Source organism: Miscanthus floridulus, chromosome 1 (genome assembly GCF_019320115.1).
Source record: "Miscanthus floridulus cultivar M001 chromosome 1, ASM1932011v1, whole genome shotgun sequence".
In the NCBI taxonomy this organism is placed as follows: Eukaryota; Viridiplantae; Streptophyta; class Magnoliopsida; order Poales; family Poaceae; genus Miscanthus; species Miscanthus floridulus.
In genome coordinates this window covers 177599092-177611099 of record NC_089580.1, presented here as the reverse complement: position 1 = coordinate 177611099, position 12008 = coordinate 177599092, and the positions used below count along the sequence as shown (strand labels likewise).

The window sequence follows — 12008 nt, the reverse complement described above, 5'->3', positions numbered from 1 at the left end:
TAGATCGATCAGTTTACTTACATTGATTCACCCTCTGTAACTTTAGTCACTCTAAAGTTATACCGAGCACACGCTCGAATACTTAGCACATAACGGAGCTCTCGTCACTCTCGACCCTTTAGACTAGAGTTCGATCGGACCTCTTGTACCTCTTATCTTTCTCCCTACTATTTGTAACCCCACAGCAAACTTCGAGCACATGAGCTTAGGAATAAAGTCACCGATCGACTCAAACTGAACGTAGGGCACGTTGCCTGAACCAGTATAAACGTGGTGTCACTGAGTGCTAGGTCATCTCTGATCACAACGTACAACAAAACTATAAATATTTACGTGTTGGTCACTTTCTATACCGACGGAAGGTCAGTGACACACTGTCGATGGAGATTGGCGAGTGGCAACGCTGGAGCTGGAGCAGGACCACGAGCGTGCGCCGATCGGGCCATTGATTGGCACGTTCGTGGGGTGTCGGACTCGATGTGCCGAGGCAGGCGCCCGAGTACAATCTGGACGGGCACGGACCGATGGGTCTCGGGTGTAGTTGGAGCCTTTATACTCGCAAAAGCACGCACTGGCCCCAGTGGTTCTGAGAGGAAACAACAAAAGTGTTTGGTCAATCGCGTCTCGGTGGAGTTTGGATGGAGGGCCGGAATGCATCGATCCAAGTACATGCATGCTACGGAGTACATTACATACTGCGCGAGCCACTACACCGAGAACGTGCTGTTGCGTGGTCTGTCTCGCCCTCTCGTTCCCATGCCGTGCTAGTGCTACGGCTACTGCCGAGCCCCGGCCTGCTGAATAGAACGGTGCGTTGGCCGGGCTGTGTGACGACGCGAGGAGAGGGAGGGACCCCATCGGCCCCCCTGCACCGGCTCCTGCTGCTGCATCACTAACGGCGGATGCTCCATGTGCAATCAATACTGGAGTGTTCAGAGCAAAATCTCTGGGACTGGCTCTGGAGAAAAGATGTTGGTTTGAAAATTTTGATCCTCTGCCCCGCACTGGCGCCTCCCCCATGAGCCCATGCCTTTGTAACTTTGTTACCGGAAAAAGGAAGAAAAGAGCTCACGGGGAAGCTGAAACCCAGCCATCCGCCATCGTCGGACTGTTACCACGCACAAGATCAGGTGATCACTGAACGTCGCGTCGACGTCGAAAATACCCAACAACAGCGCGCAGCCCTTGTGCCTTGACGACCTCAATCCTCAAGTAAAGCGGTACATAGAAAACAAGCCAGGAGGAATACGCATGCTTGCTTGAAGTAGGACGTACGTATCATGGCGTATATACGTCAGGGGAAGATGCTGGCCGGTCGGTCGGTGGATAAAAGCGTGGACGCCTCGTGTATCTTTTGCGTAGGGCTTGATCCTCGTGCTTCCACGGGCCGAGGGGCCAGCTCAGCCGCATGCAGCCGGCCGGCGCGCGTCAGAGCACAGTACAGCGGCAGGCCGCAGGCCGATCAATCGATCGATCGGTCCGTCGACGGCTCCACGCAGCGAGGCCGCCTGCACTGCATATAGCGGCGGTGCAGAGGCTGATGAGAGGCGCAATGATCGTCGATTCATGCACTCCTGTGCCTGCCCATGGACTTTCGTGTCCAGCAGAGCCGAATCATTTCCAGAGGCCGAATCATTTCCTGGGCTCCTCCGTATGCGCCTCTGCCGACTGTCAACCTCGTTTCGTCGTTGGTTGATGCGAGTTGTCACTCATGGGGTCATGGCTGCCGGGCCTGAGGCCTGAGGCCTGAGGCTGAGCTCATCTCAGAGTTCTGAGCCCTCTGGAGTAGTAGTAGTACTCCTAGCGCTCTGGCGCCACGGTCCGCTTTGCGTAGTCCAATCGATGCGTCTGTGTTCACAATTTTTGGCGAAGATTACGAAAAACACTTCACCTCACGTCTCGCTCAAACCGTTTAGTTTCTCCTAAAGCTTAGTTCCGGTCACGTAGTACGTTTGATGTATACACGAAGTATTAAATATAGATTAAATAAATAACTAATTTTATAGACTACGATTACTTTGCGAAGCGAATTTTTAAGCCTAATTAGTTCATAATTTGACAGCGTGTGCTACAGTAACATGTGTGCTAATGCTAAATTAATTAGGCTTAATAAATTCGTCTCGTGGATTACTGATGACTTATATAATTTGTTTTATTATTACTATCTGAATGCTTCTATGTAACACCTTCATGTGACACCCGATATGACGTTCTAAACTTCAGCCCGAGATTTAAACAACACCTCAGTACCAACGAAACGTGGCCTGGGTTTCCTTTAACCACGCACGCACATTTGTCAATATAGGAGTACAATACAATACTCCACGTAGCTTCGTCGGGTCGTGCTTTGATCTCATGGCCGGCCGATTGCCAGGTGTACTACTTCGTTTCATTGGCAGAACGAGCCGTGTTTGTACAGCGATATATACGCCGCTGGAGGCCAGTACGATTCTCCTCAAAGCTCAAACAAGCACCACCTGCACAAACAAGATCCCACATTTCCCTCACAAATACGCTGAAGGCGATGCCGTGCGGTAAATGCCACTGCCGGCCGTGTTCCTCGGCGACGCCATTAACTTCGCAGCGCGAGGGGCTGCGCTGCACGCGACAATTTACTGTACTTGCCAACGCCGGCGATCTTATTGTATTGGTCGGTACCTGGTACGGCTACGTGGTGGTGGTGGCGCTGGCGCTGGCGCTGGCGACCGCCGTCGTCATCTAGCACTAGCACTAGCAGTAGCAGGCACCAGGCAGCGGGCAGCAGGAGGGCAGAGAGTGAGGGACCGTCTCCCTCCGGACCAGTCCCTGCGTCCGGGTGGAACATGATCATACGCTCTTCTTTCCAGGAGCGTCGTTTCAGAACAGTTGCGTTTTCACAATGCAAAAACTTTCTAAAAACCGCTATGGTTCCACATTTTCCTATCGTTCTGGGAGTATGGCTGCTAGCAGCCTAGCAGCCCTGGGCCCGGGCCCGTGCCCGCGCTGCAGGAGATGAGACCGAGACCCCCAGCGGGGACGAGGGGTGGGGCACGCCGCCCGTCAGCACACCTGCGGCTGCCCCCACGGCCAGCGGCAGCGGGACATGGCCGGTGTTTATTGACCCGCGCTCTGAAACAAAGCTCGCCAGTTTGGCGTCCAGATCGCGCGCAGACCAGGGCCGCCCCCACCCGTCCGTCGGGCGGTCGGAGCGGAGCGGAGCGGCTTGGCTCGCGCAGCGTTCGACACGGCACTGCGAGCGGCGGCGCGGCACGCCGGCCACGGCGAAAGTGAGCCACGGTTCTGTCTGTACGTCCATGCGTTGCTCGCTTTCTGGTTTCGCTGTCCGCCTTCGCCGTGGGACCGAACTAACGGTGTTCACGTCGCCGGTCAGAGTGAGAGGTGATCAGTTCCTCGCCCCGTGAGTACCCAAGGCAGGCCGACATGCGTACATCACCGCCCGGTGCCGCGGAATCACCAACCGAGCTTTACCAAATCACTGAGACGATCTTTGCCACGGAGTAATAGTGGATCCAAAGGCAGCAGCAGCCTATCTGACAATAAAATGTGTTTGCACAAGGGTTTCAGCTTTCATGACTTCGTCTCATTGAATGTGTACATGTACAGTACATTGAATTCTCTCGAGTACCTTCACCTCCATAAATGTGTAATTTCAGATCCGACATTTAAGGTGTAGTACAAGCAGGAACCATAAGGGCTTCACTTAACACAGGATGGATGGAACAGAAACTAGAAGCAGCTGCACTTCCACTATACATCAAAAGGCCAACCAAAAAAATGGAAGCAAAACTGAGCAGGAAGCCCCATGAGAAGCCAGATCTATCGGTGAAAGTTTAAGCCATGTGATTCTCTCTTCAAATATACGTACTGCTACTGTTGCTAGTGGCGGTTGGTCTATGTAGCTCTACCTAGACTGCTTCATTATCCCAGTAGTTCCTCAGCTGTGACATATGGAGGAGTAGCCCGTCGCGGCCTAGTCCGGTAACACTGCTTGTCATGATCCATGGTGGTGGCTCCGGATAAAGCCCACTGATAGTTTCCTGGAACTGCTTGATGTTCTCATCAGGCCGCCCTCCTTTACCCTTCTTTACTTTGTCGCACTTGGTGAACACAAATATCAATCCAATCTGAAACAGCAACACATATTTTTTTTTACCAGAAGCAACATAGATATAGTGAGAATGCAGTTAGAGAGATGAATAATAGACATGTAGCAACAACACAAAAAATAAGTTAGTTCAAAAAAGCACACCAACATCAGATGGAATAATATTATCAGTTGAACTGCATACTGCCTTACATTGTTACGGCCGAGCCAGTTAGCACAGTCTAGATCAATTTTCTGAGGTGGAATACTGGCATCAATAAGGAGAAGTACACCAACCAAGGTATCTCTGTTCAAGAAGTAACCCTTGGTAAACGAAGACCAGTCCATTCGAGCTGATTGGGATGCAGCTGCAAACCTACATGTAGGAAGATTGTCATGTTCGCTACGTAGGTCAGATGAGAACTAACAGTATGTTGAAAGTTATACAAATAAACTGTATGTTGAAATAGTTTATACTACAGTGTTCTAATGTTTATGGTAAACAATCTTAAAAACAGGATGTGGAAAAAGGAAACACAGGTCACTTTTGAGTGTCTGTAAAACATTCTTGTTTCATGCTGGAGGCAGAGGCACTTGTTACAACATTATCAAGAGTCAAGACACCAGCAAATGAAATCAGGAATGCTATCTAAAGGAAAAATACAACTGATGCAAGTGGAGCTTGTGCCCTATCCAATAAAGGGCGTACCCAGTGCAGAGAGCTCCAGCTCTGTGCGGGGTCTGGGGAAGGGTGTCAGTGGCAAGCCTTAGCCTCGCCTGTGCAATGCGAGGAGACCGCGACTCGAACCCGGGACCTTCCGGTCACAGGCGGTAAGACTCTACCGCTTGCACCAGGCCCGCCCTTCAGCTTGTGCCCTATCCAATGGCATGAAAAAAAAAGACATAGTAATGGGCTTCCAGAACTAACACATTAGCAGTCTAGCTTCAGGAAAAAATGTTTACGTCACTTTGTTTTCATATCAGAAGTTTAAAACTGAATGGATTGCATCCACTGTTCTATTGCTATGTTAATTTATCATAGTAAAACAAGCTTAGGGAATGCTACTTGCATGAACAGCTGGTGTATACAAAGGTTCTAGACTGCCACGAATGAATACTTCCTCCGTCGTAAAAAGAATATCATTCTGGCTATGGGACTAGATGAGTGTGACAAAGGTAGTACATCAGCAGGATTAAATTCCTAATCAACATATGTAAAGGGAGAGAAAACAACAAAAGATGTTCCCATTCTGGAACATAGCATGTCAAGCACTAGTGAACAAGTTGGCTTCCTAATTTGGGACCAACGAGAAAACCTTAGCGTGATAAAAAAAGAGTAAACATACCCATAACCAGGCAAATCCACAAGGTACCAACTTTTATTAACCAAAAAGTGATTGATTGTCTGGGTCTTCCCTGCAGAACATATGATGATGTTAGAACCCATGACCAAACATAAGGAGTGTGCATTTTAAAATAAAGAAACATGGCATGCCAAGTTTGCCTGCCAGAGTAAATTTATTAAGTTTGATATACAACAATAAGGAGGTATTCATATTACAGAAACAGTAGATTCGAAGTTAGCGAACACAAAATAGTCCAAAATTGAAGAAACTCTATAGCAAACAAATAAAATATGCTAATTGTAAATAAAATCACTGTTAACGAAGGATGGGCAAGATCAATATTTAGGATGGAAGAAATATCAAAGGAGCCCTTATAAAGTCGGCAAAAGAAATAAGCTGAGGTTCAATGTCCAAAACAATAATACAATAATAAAATCTTGGACCATGGCCAGTACAAGTTATTAGGCTTGTAAAATTGAATTCGACAGTTCCATAACTGGTACCGCTACACCCAAAATGATTTGTGGAAATGAAGTGCTATCCGCTATAGTTTGAATTTGACCAGGTTCTAAATCCCCTACTAGAGTAGCCTGCTCGTCCAATACAATTGCCACGCTGGGTATTATGAATTCATTTAAATTCCAAATTCTACTTTTGAATTTTTATATTTCCTAGCTGGGGTTTATTCTCCCAGTGTCCACTGGGAAACCTGGCTGCCGCTGGGATCTGTGAAGACTGTAACTCTAACCAGAATATCCCCTCAAGCGCCAGAACCAAGAGGGTGGGGGATTACATAATGCGACCTAGAGCGCCATAACGACATTACAGTAGCATAAAACTCTCTGATGCTAATTAATGGCCAATCAGGGAATCGATAAACTAAGGGTACTTTCAAGAAAGCAGAAGAACAAAACTTAAAATTTGTTCTTTTGTATCACCAGGCTTTTTGGAGGTGAGCGCGGCTTCCTTGCGGCGGGTGAGGGCGTTGATGAGCGAGGACTTGCCAACGTTGGACCGGCCGAGGACAGCGAACTCGGGTCGGTCGTCCTTGGGGCAGTCCCGCGCGCGCGCGCTGCTCTTGACGAACTCAGCCTCCTTCACCCTCGCGTCCCCAGCGTAGGGCCCGACCACAATGTTCGACCCCGGTATGACCATGTCCGCGGCCACCGCCGCATCCCGCTCCAACCCGGGCGGCAGAAACAGCGCCGTCTTCACGATCCCCATAGGCGGCGGCCCGGCCTTCCTGGCGTTCTTGCGCGTGGCCGCCGGAACCGGCGATGGCGCTGCATCCTTGGGGGAGGCTGTTCCCGCCTCTGCAGAAGCTGAGAACGTGCGACGGGAGGGGACACAGGCGCTGGTGAGCGGCGGCGGCGCGACGGCTCGGAAGAGGGAGGGGCGCGGGCGGAGGAGCATAGCAGCTGGAGCGTGCGCAGGGGCGTTCGACGGAGTGGCGGATGAGGACTCGCGGGTGGCTGCTGAAGCAGCGTGCCGTCTACCGTGGGCTCTGCTGTTCCAAGGGAGATTGGGCCCAACGGTAGGAGAAATAGTTGGGCCGTAGGAGAAATCTATTTGAACTTCCTCTACTTTCATCGTCCCTCGATCGAAAAATCGGTTTTCCAAGTTTGCTCTCAAGATGATTTCAAAAGCGGTTTTTGGCCGATGTAGTGCCATGTCGGTCATGAGAGAAGTAAATCAACTACGTTGACAATTCGAAGAGACCAATTAGTTTTTTTTTTCAAAAAATACAATTTTTAAAAATATGTAATTAATTCCTAAAACACGATCTAATCTAGAAAAAGTAATAGGACTGGAAAAAAAACCTATGGCTCAATAACTCGCTCAATTGGACTCATTAGTGGCTCGACCCAACTTGACACATTTACTTTTTTCTAACAAGCTAAGCCAATAGTTTAGCTTCTTTAGTTAACGAGCTAGCTTGAGCCAAATGAGCTAAAGAAAACAACATGGACATTTCTAAAATTGGCTCAACACAACAATACGATCCAACACACCATCTACCCCTAGAGACATCAAGTCCTCAACTGATCGACACTGCATGCTGCACTTGTGATGAGTCACGACTCTTCTACCTCTTCTCAGACTCCTACTCTCTCTGTCCCAAAATAAGTGCACTCTAGCATTTCAAGGACTCAAACAATTTCAAGTTTAACTAGATTTATAGAAAATGGTATTGACATTTGTATCTCTAAATAGGTTTATTATAAAAATATATAATGTAACTAATTTAATGATACTTATTTGGCATCATGAACATTAATATAGTTTTGTTATATTTGGTCAAAATTAAGATTGACTAACTCCTTAAAATGCAGGATTTGTACTTATTTTGGATCAAAGGGAGTATCTCTGTCCACATTTTGTTCATATTTTTTAGTCCCTCACGTATATAGGGGGGCAGACCCAGTGTCGGAGGCTTCCACATGAGTGGGGTCTTGGAAAGGGATAAACCGAGACAAGTCTTTCACCCGCAAAATCTATGCAGAGGCTGCTTTGAACCCACGACCTGGTGACTCAGTGAGACGTCTCTCATCACTACACCAGGCCTGCCCTTCTTAGTCCCTCACGTATATGTACACAAAAAAAACCAGTATTCATCTCCATCTATTATTCTCAAGATATATATAACTGTATCGATTTTCATCCATGTTTGCTCGAGAAGAAACAATGAAAACTATGGCTTTTTTTACTACTCCTTCTGTGTGAAATAGTAAATCGTTATGACTTTTCTAGATACATAATTTTTACAGTGCAAAACTGCAAATTATGTAGTTAGAATGACTCAAAATTATAACGAAAGCATAAGAGTACGGATAGATTTAATATATACGGCGAGTAGTCTTTAGTAATCTAGAATTTCCATTTAGCTTCTCAAGCCAAGGTACATGAGTTCGAGAAGCGGATGGAACATCACACTGGTAATTAATATTTTTTTAAATCTAACACTGTCTGTTTTTTTTAAACTAACATTTTTAGCCGCGTCTATTGCCATGGCGCGGCTAAATGCCTGTGCCGCGCCATGCATGGTTGCGCGGCAGTGGACTGACGTGGCGACGACCGGAATTGCTGACCGGTGACGTGGCAGGGCTTGCCGCGCCACCGATCTTGGCACAGCAGTGCCACGCCCTGATCCGTGGCGCGGCAGAGGCGAATAAAACCCTCTGCGGCTAGTCCCCCGCTGCCCGAGCAGCTAGACCGCCTGCCCGCGCCTGGCCGCCGCGCCCATCGTCCGCCTGTGTAACGTCCCGCCTCTCTGAGACCGGGCCCGCTTACATCTAGCAGCCTCTCTAGGATATAGACTGCCCTCACATACCAACACAGGTCTTTTCTGAGCACTTTGTCCTCACTCGTGCGCACCCAGGAAGAACTTTCCGGTCGGTCACCCATCGCTCCAGGCCAAGCACGCTTAACCTCGGAGTTATTTGCAGATGGGCTTCCAAAAAAGAAGTTGCAACTTATTGGTATGAGTATCCTATTAATCCTATTAAGCCCTGGGCCAGGATGTTACATCCTCACCCCCTTAAGAGATCGACGTCCTCGTCGATCAATCCCAAGCCAGGAGCGTCCTCTCTTGGCCACGTCCATGTGTCCAGAGCCAGCGCATGTGCCATGCTGTGTGACCACGCCGGATCCACACCAGCCATGCGCACCATGCCTGCGCAACTGCGACACACGCGCCCGTGAAACCGTGAGAGTCGGCTCTGATACCATTCTGTAACGTCCCGCCTCTCTGAGGCCGAGCCCGCTTACATCTGGCAGCCTCTCTAGGATATAGACTGCCCTCACATACCAACACAGGTCTTTTCTGAGCACTTTGTCCTCACTCGTGCGCACCCAGGAAGAACTTCCCGGTCGGTCACCCATCGCTCCAGGCTAAGCACGCTTAACCTCGGAGTTATTTGCAGATGGGCTTCCGGAAAAGAAGTTGCAACTTATTGGTATGAGTATCCTATTAATCCTATTAAGCCCTGGGCCAGGATGTTACATCTGGCTGTAGTTTAGTGGTGAGAATTCCACGTTGTGGCCGTGGAGACCTTCTGTAACATCCCGCCTCTCTGAGGCCGGACCCGCTTACATCTGGCAGCCTCTCTAGGATATAGACTGCCCTCACATACCAACACAGGTCTTTTCTGAGCACTTTGTCCTCAGACGTGCGCACCCAGGAAGAACTTCCCGGTCGGTCACCCATCGCTCCAGGCTAAGCATGCTTAACCTCGGAGTTATTTGCAGATGGGCTTCCGGAAAAGAAGTTGCAACTTATTGGTATGAGTATCCTATTAATCCTATTAAGCCCTGGGCCAGGATGTTACATCCTCACCCCCTTAAGAGATCGACGTCCTCGTCGATCAATCCCAAGCCAGGAGCGTCCTCTCTTGGCCACGTCCATATGTCTAGAGCCAGCGCATGTGCCATGCTGTGTGACCACGCCGGATCCACACCAGCCATGCGCACCATGCCTGCGCAACTGCGACACACGCGCCCGTGAAACCATGAGAGTCGGCTCTGATACCATTCTGTAACGTCCCACCTCTCTGAGGTCGGGCCTGCTTATATCTGGCAGCCTCTCTAGGATATAGACTGCCCTCACATACCAACACAGGTCTTTTCTGAGTACTTTGTCCTCACTCGTGCGCATCCAGGAAGAACTTCCCAGTCGGTCACCCATCGCTCCAGGCCAAGCACGCTTAACCTCGGAGTTATTTACAGATAGGCTTCCGGAAAAGAAGTTGCAACTTATTGGTATGAGTATCCTATTAATCCTATTAAGCCCTGGGCCAGGATGTTACAGCCTGGCCCTCCGTTGCTGCCTCCCTCCCTTTCCTTCCATTCCCCGGCCACCTCCCTCCCTCCTCGTCCCCGTTCAAGGTAATGACGCACTTTTTATTTTCGTTTGAATGGTGGATAGGATATTATGAATGGGAGTTAAGGTTATGAGGAAAATTATGTTTGAGAACTATAGGCTATGGTTTGAAGAAAGATATTAGTTTGATTTTGTCAATGTTAAGGTTAATTATTTAGTTAGAAGTATGTTTACCATGTAGATGGAAGACATGTTTCGGGGGTAGTTGTGGCGAAAACGGGGTCGTCCTAGAGAATTGTACCCCAACTAGTCTAGCAAAGATGCCCCCGTCCCTCCTGAACTCCCTGTCCCTAACTGTGACTGTGGTCATCCGGCCGACGTGTTTCAATCAAGACATCCAGATACAACGGCTCGTTGCTTCTACACATGCAGTCGTTTTAATGTAAGTAATTATTTTTATATGTTTTTTCTTTATTTGTATTATTAGGTTACTAATATTTTGTTGAAATTTTGTTGTGTAGGCCCTTGAGAGGTGCTTTTTCTTTCAGTGGATCGACGACGCAGACAAGTTTGACTCCAGGTACCTCCTTTTCGATGATTGGTGGAGAGGGCGACATCCACGAGAGCACTTCGAGCGGTGGGTAAGGAGAAGCACTTAGCCACAGTTAGATGACTCGAGGAACCTCCTCTGTGCGATTGCGGAGATTGAGCTATGATAAACCCTGAGAATACGTTGGAGTTTATGTGTCCAAACAAGCATGAAGTAAGTGCAAAGTGTATGTGTTGAAATGTTGAGCTATATGTGTTCATGTACTAATATCACATTTTTTAGGTGTATTCAATGGCGAAGTGTCATTTCAAAGAGTGGTTGTATGGTCCTAAGAACAAATGGCCCAAAGAACCTCCAAAGACAAAGCAAAAGAAGAAAGAAAAGTTAATTTACAAAGCACCTCCAGCCAAGTGTGAATGTGGTGTTAAATCTAACTACGGTCTAGTCCATTCGGAGCTTGGAATAGGTCATTATTGCGGCCTTTTGGTTGACTATGATGAGGTTGGTTATTTTTGTGGTAACTATGAAATCGTATTTTATTTCTTTAGCTAAGACATATATGATATAATTTTTTGTTTGAATAGAACACTAGAAAATGCAGGTGGGAATGTTACGATGGTCAAGCTAAGTTCTTGGATGAACTGAAGGGGAAGCAAGTAATTGCACGGAAGAGGAGATATGGACCTGACTACGTTAACCTTTTCGTTAAACATCACAAAGACAAGATGCGTGAGTTTGCTAGACAACGCGGTATTTGTAACCCAATCGATGTTGGGCTTGACAAATGGGGATTGGAGAGAAGGATGACGTTAGAGGAGGAGAGGGCACGGAAGGAGGCCAGGGATGAGACAAGAGTACAGATGCATGTCTTGAACGAGCATGTTGTTGCATTATGTGCCAGTGAGTGTTTGAAAGCCTTTTTTGTTGCCTGATTTTAAATGTAATATAACCGCGTTGCTAACTGATTGCATTTTATACATGAAGGGATTAGATGCAGTGAGGAACATACTGCTGAGGTGGCTCATGCAAGGTACGAGGAAAAGAAGTTAGATGAGCACAGAAAGCGAGCTGGTCGCACCGTTGAATCACAGATTGTGTTGTCTGATGAGGGGGACGAGGATGAGGATGACACTGCCAGACTCAGCGAGCTCATCGCTCTAGCAGAGGTGGGCTTGTAGGCAGAGGAGGCTAAGGACGATACTGATAGAC

At 48.1% G+C, this 12008-nt stretch overlaps 1 protein-coding gene across 1 annotated transcript; it reads right to left on the bottom strand.

Moving 5' to 3' along the window:
* Nucleotides 1–3546: 3546 nt before the first annotated feature.
* Nucleotides 3547–6876, bottom strand: LOC136503446 (GTP-binding protein At2g22870-like). Its single transcript, XM_066498525.1, has 4 exons — nt 6369–6876; nt 5431–5500; nt 4298–4460; nt 3547–4124 (listed from the first exon to the last, which is right to left on the bottom strand). The coding sequence occupies exons 1-4, from the start codon at nt 6841–6843 to the stop codon at nt 3906–3908; spliced, it is 927 nt and encodes a 308-aa protein (XP_066354622.1). The 5' UTR covers nt 6844–6876; the 3' UTR covers nt 3547–3905.
* Between the last annotated feature and the right edge of the window lie 5132 nt (nt 6877–12008).